The sequence below is a fragment of the Carassius carassius genome, chromosome 23 (assembly GCF_963082965.1).
Source record: "Carassius carassius chromosome 23, fCarCar2.1, whole genome shotgun sequence".
Lineage (NCBI taxonomy): Eukaryota > Metazoa > Chordata > Actinopteri > Cypriniformes > Cyprinidae > Carassius > Carassius carassius.
The window spans coordinates 2,397,415-2,420,455 of NC_081777.1; the positions used below are offsets into that span (position 1 = coordinate 2,397,415).

The following is a 23,041-nucleotide window of genomic DNA, read 5'->3' on the forward strand; positions in this document are numbered from 1 at the left end:
AAGTGAGAGCAAGGTTACATTGTGTTACCTTGTAAAATACATGCAAAAAAGCCTTTATTTATTTGATGCATATATTTTTGGCCATATGAAAGAGATCATATATATTATTTGTCGTATTTATGTTTTGCATAAAATGTTTTGCCGGTGGAAAGCGGTTATCTAACTGTGCAGCACAGTCACAGGCGCCACAGTTACGTTTGGGATAATTTGATTTTAAATGCCATAATGTCAGTTGAAGACATAGCAAATGTGTTTTAAAATACAACAGCGAGCACAACGAAACCATTTAAAGGGGTCTCCGTGCCGGAAATGTCAACATTCGTAAAATTCTCTCAAACATAGTGCGCTCTGATAGTTAATTTAAACAACGATCGATCATGGATATTAGCAAAAATTTACATCCCTAGTTCCAATATACAGCCATATCTCATGTCTTCTCGTGTGATATTACTTATATATACACAAATATAAATGTAATAACCTATTTTTCAAGGTAACATGTCCAGTTGTACTATATGGTAATATTCATATAAATGTGTGAGGATGATTAGTTTTTATTTATTTATTTATTTTTGTTTTTATTCAGGATAAAGCCCCAGAATGTGTCCCATATAAGTGCTAAGATTTAGTCTGCATGTCTATACATGTGCACATGTCTATGTATATATGTGTGCCTCAAGAGAAAACATAGTTTTGTTTCCAGCATCTTTACACTAGAGATTTACACTGTCCTCTGAGCAGCATGAATCTCACCGTGATCTCAGACAAGACGAGACAAAACATCCAAGAGAGGAGAGAGAGAGAGATATGGAGAGAGAAAGAGATAGAGAGACAGAGGGAGAGAGATGATACAGTACAATCAAACAGACATAATAAGAGTTAACATTTATTTTTTTCCCAAAAATAATAAATTCTAAAGTAACATGTAAAAAATACACACACACACACATATATATATAAATTGTATAATCCTATATTCCCATTAACTTCCGTAGTATGGAAAAAAAAAAGTATGGAAGTCAGTGGAGACCAGAAACTCATTCTTCATTCTTCAAAAAATCTTCTTCACTTGGATTCAAACATTTTAAAAAGGAGAACAAGAAGATTCTTGGTTACTGACGTTCTTAACAGGTTTGGAACATCATGAGGGGCATTTTTGGGTGAACTATCCATTTAGGAACTAAGTATTATTTGTATAATTGTTTCAAATAGTTTCATCAGTAATAAAATAAAAAATATTATCACTTCCTTAAATGATGCTATCCATTTTGCATTTTGCTCTGCCCTCATACAGAATGAGGACAGAAGTGAAACTCAGCAGTGTTTAAGTGATCAGGTCTCTGCTGAGGTGCAGCGTTTGGGGTTGAGCTCCACCCTGAACACACACACACACACACACACACACACACACTATAAATACAATGTCTGCATACAAGAGCTCTCACAGAGGAGGAGGACAGGCTCAACGTTTCTGGAGGAGCCAAAAAATAAGAACAAGTGCAAACCAGTCCATAATAAAGAGGGTTTAAAGGTAAAGAAGATTAGAAGCAGCAGGAGTGCAACAAATACTTATAGACACAGAAAAACAAGACCACAAACATGCTGATTATGGCTCTGCAGCAGGGGACAAAACCTGCTTGCAACAACACTTAAAGGAGAAGATGAAATTAGGCAGGAGAAACTGATCTCAGAACAGCAGTTACGGGCAATAAAATAAAAAATACATTAAATAATTCAAATATTAAAATAATCAATTAAAAAAATAATTACATAAAGATGAATATAAATAAATGAAAAACAAATAACTATATATAAACAAATCGTGACCACTAGAATGTGTATACAGTACATTTTTCACTGCAAAAAAAATCATTAATTCAAATAATATAAATAAATTAAATTAACAAACATAAATAGATACGTCAATAGTGATGGTCAGAATGTGTGTTCATAATACGCATTTTATTTAAAATTAATTAATTAATTAATAACAAAAACAATAAATAAATACAAATTAGGGATGCATCGATCCGTTACTCCGGATCGGTATCGGCTCCGATCCAGGCATTTTCTGTGGATCGGGTATCAGTCAGACGAGACCGATCCAAATCCGATCCTGTGTATACTATGCCCCACGAAAGACAGAAAAACATTATAAAGCACCAAAACGTTTTCAAGAACATATTTCAAGTGTTCTGAAGCTGTTCCATAGTTCAGTGTGAGGTACAGATTAATATTGAAGTCATTAATTCAGTTCTGATAAACTCTTCTCTCCACTGCGGCTGTCTGTCGTCCTCCATTCAGTGCTCAGTCTGTGTCAAAGATTATTAATAGTCTTTCTTGCTCTGTCCTATCTATAATATGTTGCTGCTTTTATTACACTGCAATACATTTAAAAGAAATGTCTTTTTGATTTCTATATATACTTGTTTTTTCAATGTATTTTACAACAATACAAAGAGCAATGTTTAACATTTTACCAGATTTTAGACTTATTCTCTTTTATTTGTAAATAAAACATTTCACTAGTTTTTTTATAAAATTATTGTGCATTTTTCTAGAATCTAGAGTATCTTTTGCGGCTGAACTATCCACTAACCTAGTTTATAATAGTATTTTTGTCATAGATTATGATTATATATTTTTTCATTTATTTTTCATTCAAATGAAGTTGTTTATATGTAGTAGATTGTGATTAACACACAAAAGAGTGAAATTAAAAATTTCAACATTGATAAAAAAAACTGTGCTGGTATCAGATTGGATCGGTTCTGAAAAATACAAATTAAATTAGAATTAATAAAAACAAACAAATGCGTGCATAAATATTGACTTAGAATGTGTACATAGCACATCTTTTATTTCAAAAGAGCCAAAAAACAAAAAAAAAAAGCATGACACTCCCTTAAGATGAGCTGTTAGGAGTGAGTGTGTTTGTATGTATGGAGGATGCTGAGATCCACCCGACTTATGACTTATTTCAAAATGATTGCATTAACTCAAACACAGTAGTCAGAGGCCAGGAGTGACCTTAAGTAACCTAACAGAAACTGAATCTCCAGAGCTCCTGATGTCTGTTTATGTTGGACAAACACAAACCGTGTCAGAACAGCACACATGTCTTCACACACAGAGACACATGCCTCACCCAGAGCACTGACGAGCATCTGCATCATGTAACGGTACTGATAAAAGAAATCAGAGCGCTGCACTCGTCACAACAGAAGCTCAGACAGTTTTAAAGATGGAAAGAGACAGAACAAGAATGACCCCCGCGGTCATAGAGCTGGTCAGGAAATGAGATCGGTAAGAAACTCAACGAGGTAAAAAAAAAAAAGAGCAGCACTCACATCCTCGTCTAAGTTTGTCTGTTCCAGATCCACCACTTTAAACTGCACCCTCTTAAAGATCTCCTCCAGAGATTCACATGATTTATAGTCCAGCTTCTCTCCTACAGAGGAAAACACAGAGAGACAGAGATGCAACTTTTGCACTGATACGGCTCTTTAGATCCTTTTATTTGGTAAAAACACTGATCAAAGTCAAACACATAGTGATGATTTTTCTGCTACTTTCATATTTACAGTAAACTTGAATCATCTGATGGTGAGATCAGCTCGCCAATGGACACACACCCATTAACTACACAAACCAAACAAGGACACAAACCAGTCTTAACAGGTTGAACTCAACAGAAAACCTGCATGTGTGTGTGAATGAAATGTGATCTCAATGCATTCTCATGACGTAACGGTTCCTTATTCATAGATTGTGTAAAATTAAATGTATACCTAAATGTAAAAATTGTGTGGTTTGTAAATGGTAAGATTATTTTTTTTTCTAAAATATTATTCCAGTTTAAAACAGCTGTTTTCTGTGTGAGTCTGTGTTAAAGTGTAATGTATTTCTGTGATGCTCCGCTGTATTTTCAGCATCATTCCTCCAGTCTTCAGTGTCACATGATCTTCAGAAATCATTCTGATATGATGATTTATTGCTCAAGAAACATCTCAAATTTCCAAGACTTTTCATTTTTGGATTACATTTCTATGACTATACCAAGAAGGGAAGTATACCGTTTTAAACTCCCTGAACTTTCGATCAATCAGACACTGAACATTGAGATAAGGAGGTTTTTTAAGCTCACCTTTGAGTTCTAGGCACTCGTTTCGCTGTGTCAGGTCTTTTAAGTCCTATGGAGAAAAAAAAAAGTAGAAAGAGTTTACTATTGAGAGATGAATATAATTGGACAGGTAGGCCATTATTATAACTCTAGTTTAACAAGTGTGTATGCACTTTCACCTGCAGACACAAGAATCAATAAATATGCTGACTAATACACTGTGTTGTAACATGTCTCTTGGTTACCCTACACCTTGACAAACAAATGGACTGAAAGGTCTGAAGGCTGTGTAAACACTATGATGTCTGTGCTGTGAGACACCAGGGACAGCGGCCCTAAACCTGTTCTGTGATCAGCAAAGACTCGGAAGCATTCAGAGACATTTAACGCTGCCATGAAAGCAGCATCTGACCCTGAGCTTTCTCATGTGACTTCAATGAACCTTGTGTTTCTGCTGTTACACAAGACATCTGTGGTCATCTGTACTCCCCATTCACAGACAAACCTCGTACAGGGGAGGACGAAAACTGCATTATGTATACACACACACACACACACACACACACACACACCACACACACACACACACACACACACACACACACACACACACACACACAGGTGCATCTCAATAAATCAGAATGTCGTGGACAAGTTAATTTATTTCAGTAATTCAACTCAAATTGTTAGACATGGGTATTAAATAAATTCAATGCACACAGACTGAAGTAGTTTAAGTCTTTGGTTCTTTTAATTGTGATGATTTTGGCTCACATTTAACAAAACCCACCAATTCACTATCTGAACAAATTAGAATATGGTGACAGTCCAATCAGATAATCAACTCAAAACACCTGCAAAGGTTTCCTGAGACTTCAAAATGGTCTCTCAGTTTGGTTCACTAGGCTACACAATCATGGAGAAGACTGCTGATCTGACAGTTGTCCAGAAGACAATCATTGACACCCTTCACAAGGAGAGAACCGCAGCATTATGAGGACTGTCAAGCTAAATTGATTCAAGAATTTGAGTGAACTTTACAAGGAATGGACTGAGGCTGGGGTCAAGGCATCAAGAGACACCATACAACTGCCTACAGTTGTTGTATTCCTCTTGTTAAGCCACTCCTGAACCACAGACAATGCCAGAGGCGTCTTACCTGGGCTAAGGAGAAGAAGAACTGGACTGTTGCCCAGTGGAGTAATGAGGAATGAGAGCAAGTTTTGTATTTCATTTGGAAACCAAGGTCCTAGAGTCTGGAGGAAGGGTGGAGAAGCTAATAGCCCAAGTTGCTTGAAGTCCAGTGTTAAGTTTCCACAGTCGGTGATGATTTGGGGTGCAATGTCATCTTCTGGTGTTGGTCCATTGTGTTTTTTGAAAACTAAAGTCACTGCACCCATTTACCAATAAATTTTGGTGCACTTCATGCTTCCTTCTGCTGACCAGCTTTTTGAAGATGCTGATTTCATTTTCCAGCAGGATTTGGCACCTGCCCACACTGCCAAAAGCACCAAAAGTTGGTTAAATGACCGTGGTGTTGGTGATCTTGACTGGCCAGTAAGCAAACCAGACCCGAACCCCAGAGAGAATCTATGGGCTGTTGTCAAGAGGAAGAGGAGAAAAAAAGAGACCCAACAATGCAGATGAGCTTAAGACCACTGTCAAAGAAACCTGGGCTTCCATACCACCTCAGCAGTGCCACAAACTGATCACCTCCACGCCACGCAGAATTGAGACCGTAATTAAAGCAAAAGGAGCCCCTACCAAGTATTGAGTACATGTACAGTAAATGAACATACTTTCCAGAAGGCCAACAGTTCACTAAAAAATGTTTTCTTTATTGGTCTTATGAAATATTATAATTTGCTGAGATAGTGAATTGGTGGGTTTTTGTTGTTAAATTTTCTTCAGAATTTAAACTATGTCTGAATTTAATACACAAGTTTCACATTTTGAGTTGAATTACTGAAATAAATGAACTTTTCCACAAGATTCTAATTTATTGAGATGCACCTGTATATTAGCCCTCATGTTGCATTCCTCTCATTTTGACCCAGAAAGGATTTTCCCCAGAAAAGTTAATGACATGCTTGTAAAACTGCTGATACATTTCTTGTTATGCTATATCATCATCAAATGTTGTCTTTAATCTTTTCATCAATTTGTTTTCTTTCAACTAGCACAGGTTTTGCATTTATTTTTGAAACATAGGTTTCATTGATCGGAGCTTGTGCACTGAAGTTTTTGAGTGAACATTAACAAGATGATCCACAGATCATGCTTTATTCACTAATGAGCTCAGATCAATGAGGCCTATGATCAATCAGTGGCGAAATTAAATACAATGCCTTTGCTGATTGAAGGAAAGCAAGTTGAAGAAAAAAAAAAAAGTAGAAGAGTTGGTGATAATATAGCAGAATGAGAGATTTTTCAGAAAGGCTGGTCAGTTTTGACCAGGAGCACCAAATTAGGTAAAGGATTTTCAGCCTAGCACAAGGGTTAAATGCTTATTCAATGTTTACTAAAATAATCAGGTGACTACCTCTTGAAGCTCATCAAGTGAATGCCAAGAGTGTGCAAAGCAGTAATCAAAGCAAAAGAAAAAAAACTTTGAAGAACCTAGAATATGACATATTTTCAGTTGTTTCACACTTTTTTGTTATGTATATAATTCCATATATAATTCCACATGTGTTAATTCATAGTTTTGATGCCTTCAGTGTAAATCTACAATTTTCATAGTCATGAAAATAAAGAAAACTCTTTGAAAGAGAAGGTGTGTCCAAACTTTTGGTCTGTACTGTACATATATATATATATATATATATATTTATATTTATATAAAGGAATCTATAACAAAAAAAAATAAGGACTGAAATGAAATGAAGTTCTCAGAAACGTCTGTGCTTTTTTACATGCTACTGTAACATTATGAAATAAATTGTATTTGTTGATGTTACATGCTTTTAATAGAATTTATGTAAAAACTAAAACTGCAGTTGGTTACTTTATGTCAAACATCTTAACTGATTGTCAGTAATATATATTTTTTAATTTTTTAAAGAAGGAATGGCACTCAGAAACATTCTTAGCATTATCTTAAAAACTGCTTGGCTTCTTTCTTTAAAAAAAGATTGTCATAAATCTGGCCCCTGATTTAGCCTAAAAGTCAAAAATCTGTATAATAGGATGTAAATGACTGCAAATAACAGGTTTTACCTAATAACTGAGAACTGATCTCCAGACATATAACAAATCCCAAAATAAAATGATCCTAAAACACTGTCATTTAAGTAATTTTTTAAAAATGATTAATCTTGCTGCGCCACTTGAAAGTGGGAACTGCACTGGGATAAAACACACACACACTCTTAATGTATATTATACACACACACACACATTCCTTTCATTGCATTTACATAATCCATAATAGCATATAACATTATAATATAATATAATTACTGTGCAGAGTAAATGGACTGTATTTATATTTATATACACATACACTTATTTATCCAAACACACATACTTAGCGTACAGTTAAAATTTTTCCACATAACATACATGTACATACATAAATGCTCATTTTAATATACCTGTCATACATTGTCAATTTGTATATTGTCAATCCTTACCCACCTATTTGTATTTTTTTGTATTTTTTATTCCTTATTGTGTTTTTTGTTCTGTCGCTGTTATGTTGCACTGCGGAGCTCTGTCACGAAAACAAATTCCTCGTATGTGTGAACATACCTGGCAATAAAGCTCATTCTGACATAAAAGGAGCATTAATCTAAGTAACTCTCTTCTTTTCCAGTGCATTTCTTTTACAGGCCTGTTTGTGAAGTCATTTTTCAGGAGAGAGGAACACAAGCACAGACTGAGGTGGTGGAAAAACACATACATACGTACACACACACACAGTAATGACTGGCTATTTTCTGCCCTGGGGACTCCCAGTGGAAATTTACCATCATGCCCTTGGAAGGGTTTAACAGACTGATGATGCCTTTCTGGACAACTACAGGTTACATACACTGCACAAAAACACATTACACAAAAAAAATCTACACTTTCAGAGAAAGATTGGAAAGTAACAGATGGGAAACAGAAAAGAGCGGGACATGAGCGGAGGGAAAGGGGAGGAGAGCGGAAGCAAGTGCTGGTTGGAGAGGGATTGTGGGAGTTAGCTGGCATCTCTGTGCTAACATCAGGCCATAATGATTTCTTTCTGTCGGTCTGTTTTCAGTGACGGGAGAAACTGATCTGCTTCAGTCCTGTCTCATTATAACGCCTGCCGAGCCTCACCTCAAATCATGTGTTTTTTTTTTTAAGTCGACATGAAATGGAAATTGAACCCTGTCTATCATTAACTCTCATATAATGCATTTTGGTCTTTGGACATGGATGAAATACTTCCTTTCTACAAATTTTTTTTTGAGCAAGTCATGAACAAAATATGCATAGTTTTGAGGTTTTGAAGATATATAACTTTTAAAAAAAAGTAACATTTTGCGTTTAGGTCAATTTTGAGGCGTTACACAATGTAACAGACTTAATTACACACACTTTCATAAGCATGAAAAATTGATGAAATCTTTTCCACCTCAATGTGAAAGTTAAAGTAACATTATTATTATTATTTTTTTTTTATTATTATTCGCAGAGTACTATTTATGTTGTTTGAATATGTAAGTTTCATAAATTTTGACTATTTTTGTGCAGCCATGAGTTATAAATTCAAAGAAAGTGAATTAAATCAACTGATTTCAATTAGAGCTGATCCCAATAATTCTCAGATTACATGATGTTATCATAAATCTAATATGAACAAGAAAGTGGATATCCGCAAACTACAGCCGCAAGTCTACAAAAGCATATATATATATCATTATGCAATAAGTGCAGAGTGCATGTGAGATAAAACAATTGGACACGAGCAAGCAGATATTTCAGCCTGCTTAGACATAATTAAATATATTCAATTAAAGGTAAATGTAGCAATAGCATGGTAATAACATTGAATCTTTTGTGCATTCACTATTCACATTTATTTAAAACTTCTTGATCATCTACAATACCAAAATTTCCACCCTACATTTATTTATTTTTAATAACCCGGTTCACTTTTGATATACGTCACAATATGTAGTAAAAGTTTGGTTGCTACTACGGTTTCATTATAACTGTAAAAGTTACAATGAATCATCACAGACATCAAAGGTATTTTTCTCCTCCCTCTTTCTGATTTTTGGTGCTGAGCCATTAAGACTCTTATGTAACTGTGCTTTGTGCTTCTGTCTATGTGACCAAATTGACCCTTTGAAAATCATAACATCAGTAACTACAGCACACAATTGCTATATTTGTTTTAGGAAGTCATGTAGTTAAACGTTCACTGACAGAAAACAGGCACGTTCATGTTGAGCTCTAACCAAACCAATAAAATGCTATAAGCAAATCCCTGACGTTTGAGAATTTGACTCTGAATGTGTGTGTGTGTCATCAGGACAGGAAGCCCTGACCGTTTGTTGACTCAGTATGGTATGTTTACAGCGCTGTGTGTATAAGAGGCTTTCAGTGAGCGTGATGCAGGAGGCATGTGACTGTACAGAGGATTTGTGAGGTTATACGTTTGTGAACAGAGCACAGATGTAATCCAGCGCAACAGGCCAAAGGAGGATATAACAGAGGTTACTAATGTGCGCCATCAGGCTTCCCTTTTCTTCAGTGAGTGTGAATTTAACACTTTACGACCTCAAGCAGAATTTCAAGGTCTTGAATAGTGATGCATTGAAATTTTGACTTAAACACTGAAACGATTTTACTTAACAGAAACTAAAGTATTTTTCAAATAATGAACTAAAATGACAATCAACACTCAAATAAAAACAGAGTTGTATATTAACACTTAAATTGCACATAACTATTATTATTAGATTACATTCAATTACAATATAATTATATTTCCACACCAATTCGTTGAAACACAAAGCATCTGAAATAAAAACTAAACTATATTTATTCAAATGCACATTAATACATTTAAAAATATAATATGTAGCATAGTCTATATATTTAGCATAATGCTCCTCTAAAGTTAATTTCTTCTAGCTGACTAACGAGTTTATAAACACTGAACGGCTTTCTTGAGGTAAATGCATTTCGAATGACATGTATTGCTGTTTGAATTTTGTTACAAAATAGAATTTAAGAGCCCTGACTTTCATGTCAAAAGTAGCAAAGTGCAAAGCTTCTAAGTTTTGTTCACACATTAAATGGAAACCAGTAGAGACAAAGACCTCAGTACATTAAAATGAAGACCGATTTACATAGAGAAATTGATAGTGTCAATCTGTCCAAGTTGGACACAGCTGAAACATTTACCTGCTGTTGCATATCAACGTTATGTGCACGAAATAGTCGCTAACACGGTCAAAACGGCATCTGAGAAACGCTAATTAAACATCACTGTTTTGGCCAATGATTTCAGCCACCCATCTCATTTGCATTTTCAGATGAATATTTTGTCTTGAATGAATGTTTGAAGAATCCCCATGATGTTTTGCTGAAGTGAGAGACTGAAGTGAATAAATGTGTGTTACCTGGATCTGTTTGAACACTTTAGGGATTGGTTTGCAGTTGAGCTTCTGGCATGCTTGTCTGTAGGCATTCAGAATCTCCTCCACCGTCACATTCTGGGCTGCAGAGACAAAACCACATAAAGACAAGGTCAAAGGTCATACAGAGACACACTGCACAGCATATGCAACAGTTGATTGGATGCAGTTCTGAATACAGCTCGTCTCATTCTGTGTTTGGAACAGCAATTGCTCCTATGATGCCTTAAAACACAGCTTTCGTGGGCAGGTTTGTGACAGAGTCTGGACACAGAAGAGTTTGAACAATGTAAGCGAGTGAGTCTTTGGGGAGACTGAGAGAAGTGCGTGTACACTATGATTCTTGAGCGTTCTCTGTAGGGTCTTTGTGTACCACATGAACACACACACTCAAAGAACCAAGCGGTCTAGACGTTTTAAGCACTGACCACAGTCATATGACCACATTCAGACTTATTGTTTTGATGCGAGAGACACACACACACACACACACACACACACACACACACACACACACAGTGTGCAAGATGGTTTAAGGCTAAACTAAAATACTAGGCTCTACAACGCGAGCATTTCACTTGCATTGCAGTGATACTACAGTGTCATTTGTTATTCAAACATATTAACCATAATATAAAAATAGGCAACGGAAATCTTAAAGCAAAGGAAGCACCAAAAGCAATTCAGAATTAATGCATGATGTATTACTGCATGCTGACTGTTTAAGTGCAAAAAAGCATTGCTAACATATATCTCAGAGAAAATAATAACATTTTAATTTTATTATTATTACAGATCATTTCAAGTAATTCTATGCAATTTTATTTGTATGACTGCTACAGATCCAATAACAAAATGTGGAACCAATGTTTAATTGTTTATTAATCTCTTATTATAAATGTAAACACATATGCATAATAAAAAAATGTGTATTAGAAGTAGTAATAACAACAATTATTCCTACTTATTACTACTCAAATCAATACTTAAATACACCTTTAATTATGAAAATATTTATAACATTAATGACATTTATACCAATATAATAATAATAAAAATAATAATACTAAAGCAATTGTTTGTATTTCTTTTTTGTGCATTAATTTCACACGGTAAGCTACAAACAATTACATCTTGCAAAAAAAAATATCGTGGGTCGTTTTGACTCTAATGTTTATGTAAAGCAGCTGTGCATGCTGTTGATTAGCAGTAATTTCATTATGACAATCATTTCAACTTGTCCCTCCGTGTGTATAAACAAACCAGAAGCATGTTTACTGTAAACACAATCACAAGTGTAAGCTCTGCAGGCCTGAGGGTTGACAAGGAAGTGTAAAGCTTGTGCTTCAGAGCTTTAAGCATTCTTCAATATTTGTACTGAATGACCCCCTATTTCTGTAACAGGAGCTGCATGTAAACAACGATTTACAGGGAGATACATAACATCTTCCATGTCTCTTCTGGTGATCTTTGCAGATATTTAATTCACTAAAAATATTTACTAATTCATAGATGACATGACTTGAGAGACTGAATATAATTTATTTAATTTGATTCCACGCAGACTTCAGGAATAAAGCTGTGTTATGTTTACATTGATGTAGCTATACTGACCGCAAAGGCTTTCGAAACAGTGCAATATTAGCACATTTTAAATCTTTAATTATTGTAAAAGGCAAACGTGGATTCTGCTTGTTTTTTTGCACATCTTTTGCCTATATAAACACAAAAACACAGCAGAGTACTGCTGATAAGAGTAGATGACTATGATAATTAGATGATTGGATGCCGTTTAAGCATTTCACGCTAGCTATCATCTTATAAGCTGCAGACCACCAAACTGGCTATAAATATAAACCAATACATGAACGACTGAACGATTCAGCTAAGAGTGCATCATGAGTCTTTCATCTTCTCCTCAGGCAATCTAATTAAACTAAAGTCTGCTTTAAAAGATTTCCAATGGCTCATTCTCCGAGAGCGAAGACCTGGAACACCTTCTGGCGATTCAGCAAAACTTCTTTAATCCAGTCTACATCTGCAGTATCTAATATGTAAGCAATACCAAAACAAAGCCCAAGAATTACAACAGTAACACTAATGCTTCCAAAAGATTTTGGTTAATTGAAAGTTTGCAAACTGTGATGATCAACCACTGTTCACTCACAAATATGCCGTAACAGTAACGGTTAACAGCAGACAACTGACAAAGTTTAGGTTTACTGTTGCCAAACTTCTGATGACAAGACTTCGCCACTGAAGGGCTCTTCACACAGAAAGCGTGTTTCCATTCAAACGCTCTACTTTTCTATTGTTTTTCTATGTAAATGCACTACGCAACATGACCGTTTCGCTCACATCTTTTACAGCATTTCACACAAACGCCACGTTTTTAAGACGTAGTGTCAAGTTAAAAGGTTTCCAACTTTTGTCAATATTAGTCCCAAAACAGTGGACCAATCAGAAGACCCCGGAGGCGGGGCAAGCATAGACAGTAAATTGGCAATATGGTGGAAGAGGCACTCTTTATGGGATACTCTGAATTATACAACATTTATTCAAGTGATCACAACCTGTTTCTTAAAAAATAAATAGTAAAAAATAAAAGCCTAAGGATAAATATTTCCGCTGTTGCATCACATCTCAAAAGCGCGTCTCCAGAACCCTTGCGTTCTGTGCTGCCCTTGTTTAAAAACCATTCCTGAGCGATGAGTGTGCCATTTTCAGACACAAAGATGCATTCTGTGTGAACGGCCCTCGATTGCTCACAGTCCGATCAGATTGAGCTCCATCAACCAGTCACAGCAGCTGATAAAACACACTCCCTTAAGACAAAAACAGCAGGAACATGAGGCCTTTTGAGTGCACTTAGTACAACTAACCTCGTAGATTATCACAGGAAATAATCATTACTGGTGAACATTGCTCTTAGTGAAAGTGGTCAATATTTAACAGTTCAATTATGTGGTTTTATCAGCAACGTAATGAGTGTTTGTCAGTACAGAGGTCCTCAACTCAGTGACAAGTGGACATGGTATAGAGTTAATTTGGGGTCTGTGATTCCTGCAACGTTTATTTAATTGCAAAAATTATTGATTTCAAACTGGTTTCTTCTGCGATCTTCTATTATAAGTGCAAAATGTCCCATGATTAGTTGAGCCAATTTGGACAAATTCTCTTTCCTTTCTTGATTTTGCACGGACATATTTTTGATTTAATGGTCCCACTTTTTATAGGGTGGCCTTAACTACTATGTACTATTTGTACAATGTACTTATTGTGTTTATATTGTGTTGCAAAACACTTCTGCTGTGGTTGAGGTGGGATACGGGTGATGTTAGGGACAGGTTTGGTGGTATGGGCACAACTAAGTGTGGGTTAAAGTGTAAGGTATAGGTCAACAGTGTAATTATAATGTACTTCCAGAAATTAATAACATGTTATTACATTCACATTTTTTTCAATATAAGTATGATGTAAAATCATGTATGTACACAATAAGTGCATTGTACAAAATGATTAATTTAAAATATAAGTACATAGCAGTTAAGACACCCAATATAAAGTGGGACTGATTTATTCATCCCAAATTTGCCAGATTCCAGGACAAATTATACTGAAAAATTTCATGATCATGACTGGACTACAACTCCGTCCTGAATCATGGAAATCATAGAGCCCTACATTTGTGACACGCAAGACTAAATCAGGTAATATAAATGGAGTAATTTTTTAAAGGTGTAAAATATGCTGACCATACAGATTTCCAGTCTGCATGCACGTGTTTTATGAACATGAGGGCCGTGTCAGACGAGGCAGAGTACTGAACATGCTTCATGTACTCTGTGTACAGCATGTCCTTGGAAAAGCATTCTCTTTTTAGTCTCAGCGTGGGTAAACATTCCCTGAGAGAGAAAGACACAGAGAGAGAGACTTCCCAAAATGGGAAAACAATACCAAACACTCCTTAATATTTCCAAATGCACACAGATAAATGCCATCTCTTTTCACATGTTGACTACGTGATAGCTGGCTCCTTCAGCGGTGCCAGCGCTGGCACTGAGCATTAGATGAGATCATGAAGTCCATGTCATGAAATGTCTACAAAGAAGAGAAAAGCAGACATGTTTTTAAAGTTCAGCCTTCGTATTTTTACCAAATTGGCACAGCTATTTGGACACGCAATCTGTGTAGGTTTCATAACCTGAAAAAAACATCCAAAAGCACGGTAATGTGTTTACCACTTCCAGGTTCCAGATAAACTAAGATAAATAGACCTGCACATTGGTGAGATTTCAGCGTGGTACATTTGAAAATGTTACCGTGATAAAAATGAACCACAACGTAGTATCTCCTTCCCTATTGCTACATGCACTATGATCATGAGAGTGGGGTGAATCAATGACGGTCTGTCCGTCAGCACACAGTCTTTTGGGGAAACCTGAGGTCTGCATTCCTCTGAATGGTGTCTTTCCAAAAGCATCAGTGGAGAACACTTACTAAAGTGTGCTGCTGAGCTGGCCAGACGTCTAAACTAAAGACTGCTCCTTCAGATTAAAACTCATTACACTTCGATCACGACACAGAGAGCAGTACTGCAGCACACATTCCTAGAAAAACATGCAGAAACATGAAACATAATTCACACAAACTGAAACTTCTGTCATCTTTCACTCAAACGTGTGTCATTCCATTCACGAAATAAACACCAAATTAAATATTTCAAAGAATGTTGCTAATCAAACGGTTTTGTTTTGTCAAAGTAAAGGTGATGTAGGCTAGATTTAATATCATACTATTTAACTGAAATAAAGTAAAAAATAAAATAAAATAAAAAAACACATCCTGCAATTAAAAATAGCTATATTTTAGACGTGGCATATCACAATAATGAACATGCATGCTACTTGTTATTGATATTGATACAGTCTTATGCGTAGTATATTTATTTCACAATGTTTTCCTCAAACTGTCAAGAATAAAAAAAAGATTTTAATTGATAAATATTTTTTTTTTTTTGACAGTAGAAGTATTTTTACTTTGTTTTCAAGTGTCTGTACTTTATCAGTGTTTTTCCTTCGAAAAATGGTAAAAATACAAACAAGCACTAATTTTAATTAACAGACTTTATTGTGTGGGGGGAAAAATGTCACTTTTCAAAGGAATGTATTTCATGTTGAATACACTATCCCTTTAAAAGTCATAAGGATGTTGAGAAACAAATCAGTTCAAAGAGTCTGCAAACACAACAGAGAAAATAAACCTGGACTACTCAAAATCATAAAGCAGCATTCAAACACAAAAAAGGGGTCATAAGATGCTTTTTTAAGATTATTATTTTGTGTATTTGGTGTAACAGAATATGTTGACATGCCTTAATGTTCAAAAAACATTATTTTTCAAATACTGTACATTATTGTAGGTCCTCTATGCCCCGTCTGCTCTGATTGGCCAACAGACCCAGTGCATTGTTATTGGCAGAACATCGCAAGCACTCGTCGGAAATGTAACGCCCCTTTCCATAATCGTGAGCTTCATCTTTCAAAATAAATGTAAAGACAGTTAATAATGTCCTTAGTAGTGTTGTCACAGTACCAAAATTTCAGTATTCGGTACCGATACCAGTGAAAATCCACGGTTCTCGGTACCAATTTCGGTACCAAAGCAAAACACAAAAATATGCTTATTAAAAAAAAATAACTTTTTAGCACTAAAAATAAAACCAATGCCATTCTTTATACTTATTTACAATTGTGTTTAAAGTTTTTCTACAAGTTATATAATTATGAAAAACAGTAAACAAGTTTCACCCAAATTTATTTTGTCTTTTAATTTATGAAATTTAAACATTATATTTTTGGTAAATAAAGGGGATTTGCTATTAAAATTAAAACATGGAAGAAATATTGTGATGTATTTCTTTAAAGAACAAAGTTTTATAAATTTTTTCAACAGTAGTAGCAGTATCATATACATTTGACTAAATAATAGTAATATTTCTAGCACAATGCCTTTATTTAAAAATGAACTTTTAGGCCTAATGAATGCATATTTGTCATTTTAACTGAACTTAAGACTGGTGGTGATGCTTAAGATATTTTTGGTCATTGAGGGTTTCTGTAAAAAAATAGTAATAGATCATATTAATTATTATTAAAAGATAATACTACTACTAATTCTACTATCATACTAATGTATATACAATGCACTATGAATTGATGAGCTGCTGGGGTCATGAATATTAATCACGTTGTCTGCGTTCGGTCAAACTGATTTGCTGAAATCAAAACAGGGACGGTACTAGATCAGCGCCAGCCAATGAAATTGCCATTTGCGCATTAGCTCCGCCCACTACCGGAGAAACCGGTATGTCTTCTGCTTGTTCGAAAATGAAAATGAATAATTCTAAATGAACTCCATTATTTTGACAGGAGAACACAACAAAGAATAATTTACATATAGCGTGTCGATTCAGCGTGGTAAGACTCTCGCTCTCTCTCTCTTTGCATGTGTGAGAAACAGCGCTATCAGTAAAGCGACGGTGAGTCGTGCGCCTTCACAAAGAGTTTACAGAGCATCAAATACAGGTGCGCTGTGCGTCCATTGAGATGAACTGAAAAGTTCAGATCGCTTGATGGAGAGAGAACTCTGAAGCTCAGATGCTGAAATTAATGCAAGCGTCATGCGCTTCAGTCTATGTAGTAAACAAACCCGCACGTCTCTGCCATTCATCATCTGGTCAACAGTCAGTAGCAAATAATTAAGCTAATAACAAAACATTCTTCCAGTAGCTAATTCAGAAGAGCCAGATTGTCGTAACAAAGTCAGATGACCTCCTCTCCTAGGTTCACGAAACGGTTGTCTATAAAATGCATTGCTGTTCTGTTGTAAGTAATCTTAAAGATTCCTAAATGCATCTACTCTCAGAAGACCAAATAAAGTGCTTTTGCTTTTCTCCTAGATACACACACATCTCCCTGACATGACTGCTTCAACACTAACTGTGAAACTGAATCTAGGATTGCCGCGGTGAGGAAGATTTCCCACTGGTTAATCGACAAATTTGAAACTTGAAAATGCATTATATGAGAACACAATGAACTTTAATAACTGAAGCAGGTGTCAGCATACACAGTTCAGAAAGCTCCCTTCTTCGCACATCTCTTTATCTAAACTATCTCCATCTGATTTAATCAAATACATACTTGAATGTATACAGCGGATGTCAGAGCAGCTAACATCAGTGAAATAAAAGAGCTTGTAAACTGTAAAGGCATTAAAGTGCAGGTGTGTTGATGACTTTAGATTAACAAATCCAGCACATTTCCACCAAAACTCAATGGTAAAACACACCTTGATGATAATTAAGAGCACAAAAATCATCTTCTGAAGCCAGCGGTTAAAGCTAACCACAGAATATCAATTGCGTGTGTAAATGAATTGTGCCACTTTACTGTGAAATACATCCCTGAAATTCACAGGAAGAGTCTACTCGCTCGCCCTGAAGCAACTGAATATTAACTGCATAATCTATTTATGTTTGTAGAAGATTAATAAGTAAGGTAACAAAGCCAGAGGCCATTTCAATCCAGCTCGAACCACATACAATGATTAAAATACCTATCAATACCAAGTTAATGCATCTAAAACCATCCCAATTCTCCACATCGTAATTAATCAAAATAACAAAAAGGCACAAAATGACCCCGATTCTGAAAATATTGGAACTGTTTTACATTTAAAATGACAATGTCAACTCCTCCAATAGTCCAGTTTCTAAAGACACATTTTGAAATTCATTCCATACTCCAGGCGCTCACTCAAGAAACTTTACATTTAAACATTACACAAGTTTATATAAAAGTGCATCAGTTTAAACAGATTCTAATAGTGTGAATGCTCAAACTTCAAACTGTAAGGTCATCTTTAAAAGTACTCTTGTTTGCCGTAACCCGACCGACCTTGTCAATTTAGGACCGACTCAATTATTATTATGTTTTTGCCTTTAGTCCGACCGACTTGCCGGTTGTACATTTGCGTTAAGACCGACCAAACGAAGGCTAGGTTCTTTCTTTAAAAAACCCCGTGACGTCATCTGTGTTTACACGGATGTCACACTGTGTCCTGTGCGTTCTCTTCGTCTCCTCTCATTCACTGTCAGAGTCAACGGTTCACGCTTGGTAATGATGGCTGCGGCTGCAGTAAACTAAATGTTCGCGGTCACTGTTCAAAGTCATACGGGTTCGGGCACCATAACACATCTAAAACATTCATTAAAACAGCTTGACACCGCTTTAACTTGGCACAAAGTTCTGGAAAAACTGTGCCCAGATCTTTTCCCATCCCTTCTCCCGTATAGTCTAAAACCTTGACTATGTCGACTGTCACTTTATGTTCGAAAATTGATTTTCACGGCCTTCTCTCGGAGCGCGTCCAGGTTTTTTTTTTTTGGAACACGCATCACACAGCAATTGCAGCTTCGGACAAACACGCATAACAGCAAATAATACTTCTGCACAGTGTTTCTCTTTTTACAACAGAAATGTGAATTCTGCCGGTATTCAGACAGTCTCATGCATAAAGATACAGATTCGGGCTAGAATCGCCAATGCGTTTTTTTTTTTTCGTTCTAATCGTAAACACAGCCATGTTGAAGCCTGCAGTAAATGTTTGCATTATGGCAGTCCACTCTGCTTATTGTTTTTCGAGAATGTTGCACTCCTGTTTGTCATTGTGCACGTAACTTCACGCCAATAAATCATCAGAAATATTTACCAATATATTGAATCTTTACATTCCTCCTGCCTGTTGTCCGTGGATTTACCTATATTTGGTGTTATTTCCTGTATAAAATGCATCTAGACATGCAAAATCGATTTTACAATGGATTCAATGAACACTTGTCACTCAAATCAAACAGGATTTTTTTTTTCACAAAAGGGACAACCCAAGAAAGCAAAGTAAACGGTCTCTCATTTGTAGGTTGCATTGCATTGACATCCAGCGGTGGATGCAAGTAAAACAGTATAACAGTACCTCATTTTTTTTTCTTCTCACCTGAAATTCATGCAATAAACATGTTTTTGAGAAAGATTTCAATTTGTTTGTGGTCTATATAACCTGCATCAAAATGAGGTTTGCAATGATGCGACCGAAGGCACGGGTTAAAGACCCAGTCAGTGATGTCACAATATGCTAATTTGTTTAAATTCATACCTACGTAATCACCATCACCAAAATGTACTTTTTTTTTTTTACATTGAAACTTGAAAAAAAAATATAGACCGACCTACCGACCCTTTTTTTTAATTTTACGGTTACTGCAAACCAAAATATTTTTAAGGATGGCCTAAAGTACAGAGCAAAGATACTGGCAGCTTCTGATTTCACCGTTTGACGAGGATAACATGTAAACAAAGGCTAAATGTTGGCAGCTAACGCGAGGTGCTGCCAGCAGACAGAATCGAGCCCCTCGGGGTACAGATACAAACGCTTGCACACTTGAGCAAGACAGCATGCTGTCCTCATTCTCCATCAAACAAGCCCAGACATCACCGTGTTCATCTCCTCTCAGCTCAAGGCACGAGACCAAATGCACCACACAAGCCCTAGGCACTACTCACACACTCACCGGTCCACTAACAATGAAAATGAAATGAAAACAGTGGTTTGTTTTCTTCACACATCACACGTCTCATATTCATATACGTCTCAAGCAAGCGCTTCACTGACACAATCCTTGATAAACAAGAACATCAAAATCTTTATTAGTAACAAAATTGTTGATTGTGACAAATGAAGGAAACTGAAGGTCAGAATTTATTTAAACTGACTGAAATAATTTCCACATGGTAAATACAGTATATTGGTATTTATTGTTAAGCTCTAAACATAAACGGTTCCAAATATCTAACTTCATCCAATCGTTTCATCATTCAATATTTGTCATATTTTCATATAAAAACTGAATCTAAGACGAGGGCTCTCAACCAGGAGGCCTCAAAATAAAATAAAATGATTCAAAATAAGACACAATGATTTAAATGAACCACAAAATAGAGAAGTCAATAAATATTTTTAGTTTCATTCACCCACTCAACAACTTCGACCTAAAAAAAAAAAAAAAAAAAAAAAACAGGGTTCCCAAACTTTTTAAAAAGGGCTTATTTTAAAAGTAGGATTTTTTTAGACCTGAAAAAGTCTTATAATCTTTGAATGAAAGTATCTCAATCTTACACTAGATATTTTTATAATGAATATGCGTTTTTCTAGTTGTGCCAAGCACTAAAATACAGGTAGGAACTAAGAGTAAAAAATAAATCACAAACGACTGCGAAGTAGAAAAGATTGGTCTAGGAGAACAATACGTATATAAAAGGCTTTTTTTTTTTTTTTTAAATTGTATATAAGAAAACAAAAGTTCCCAAGACTGTTATGAGGTGACCGTAACGCAAAAAAAATTGAAAAATGTTGAAATCTGTTTAACGCCTTGACATAAAAGTGACTAAAGCTGGACAAATACTCAAGTATTTCTTGAGAAGTGCTGGAACTGTAATAAAGCTTCAAAGTTTCGGACTCAGCTAAAATCTCTCCCAAAGCCGAAGTACCACAGACCAAATGAGATTGTGTCATGAATTACAATCTCCTCTGCAAGCCTCCCAATATCTCACAGACCTACAAAGCGTGAGAAAAGAAATGCAATCTTCTATTTCTTTTACCACTCTAAATTCACTGCTATTACTGTAAGGTTGCAGTGACAGCAAGAGTCAGGCTTTTATGATGAAGAAAGGCCACTGGTTTGTGCTGCTAAACGGATGAGATTTGTTCATATTCATGATGAGGAAATGCTTTAACTGCTTTTTTTTTTTTTTGGTTGTTTGTTTGAAAAGAGCAAACCAACCTGTCTGATTAGCTTGTTAGCTGGCCTCAAATTAGAAAGCATAATATAAATAAGACAATAACACGACTGAAGGTAGACAGACTTTCATATGGTATCTGAAATGATCCCAAAATGAGTGTTTTTGCAGTCAAGCCATAAAAGATCCAATTAGTTCTTAAAAGAACATTTTTTATTATTATTAAATTGAAGGACACTGTAATAGTCTAAAGAACCCTTTTCTATTACAAAGAACATTTTGTGCAAAGGAAGGTTCCACAGATATTACATGTTCTCAATGGAAACGGAAAGGGGACTGAAAATGCAAACTTCCGAAAATGTGAGAAAAGGAAAGACTTTTCAGTTTTTAGTACACCATTGACTCCAAAGTACCCTAAGCTTTCCAACTTTACACCATGAGTTCTCCAAAGTATTTCTGCAATAAATATCATTAACAATAGATATACTTTTGGGGAAAGAAGGCATATCCCTAGCCCCCGTTAAATCAGGAGGGGCCTCAAACATGAGTGAGCTCTCAGGGACGCCACGGGGCAGTAACATCTGAGCGATACTCTCCAAAATAGATCTTCACACCACCTCATGCTAGAGGACCTCAAAGTCATTCACACAGCAGTGCCACGGTCACAGAGAGAGAAAACACACCGACGCTAGCCATGCCCTTTCCCACATCAAAAATACCTGAATGAAACCACCAGAAGAAGCCTCTTTAACATCTTGTTATTGGTTATAGAACAATGAGAGAGATGCAGCAAATTCAGTTCATTTAGTTCACCTGTGTTTTCCTCACCCTCAAGCCATTCTGTGTATATGACTTCCTTCATTCAGACCAATCCAATCGGAGTTATTTTTACAATTGTCCTGGCTCTTCTAAGCCCTATTATTTTAGTGGGTGGGTGTTTCTGTTCAACAGTCCAAGACACGGTAAATAAAGCGCACGCATCCATAATAAAACATGCTTCACAAGTCATAAATAGAGGCCTCCTTTATCAAAAACCATGCGTTTTTGTAAGAAAATATCCATATTTCAAATGTAATAAAAGACTTTTCTCTCACTGCTGCTGATTGTTGATGACACAGGATGTATGCGTCACGCACTCGCCTCGAAGTTATAATAAAAAGTTTCCTTTTCCTTAAGGAAAACGAGTCTCCTCCTGGCTTGTATCGAAATCCTCCAACATTTTATTCGCTACAAAAACTCGTTTTTTTTGTTCTCTCTCTGCGTTCGTCACTAATCACGCAACACCAACGTCATCCACTGGAACCATTTTTGCATACCACAGTAAGATGAAGTGAGAGAGAAGTGTAAATTATGTTTGAATTCGTCTGAAAGAAGAACGTCATATATAGGATGGCGAGTAAAACACAGGTTAATTTTCATTTTTGGGTGAACTAACCCTTTAA

The 23,041-nt window shown here is 35.8% G+C and overlaps 1 protein-coding gene across 1 annotated transcript in view; it reads right to left on the bottom strand.

The window, feature by feature from the left end:
* LOC132101148 (protein phosphatase 1 regulatory subunit 37-like) overlaps positions 1-23,041 on the bottom strand; it is a 39,748-nt gene that overhangs the window by 12,330 nt on the left and 4,377 nt on the right. Inside the window, exons 2-4 of the mRNA XM_059505863.1 lie at positions 10,729-10,826; positions 4,148-4,193; positions 3,351-3,451 (exon numbers count right to left, since the gene is read on the bottom strand). Of these exons, the coding sequence (XP_059361846.1) occupies positions 3,351-3,451; positions 4,148-4,193; positions 10,729-10,826 (245 nt within the window). The remainder of the gene's footprint in view (positions 1-3,350; positions 3,452-4,147; positions 4,194-10,728; positions 10,827-23,041) is intronic.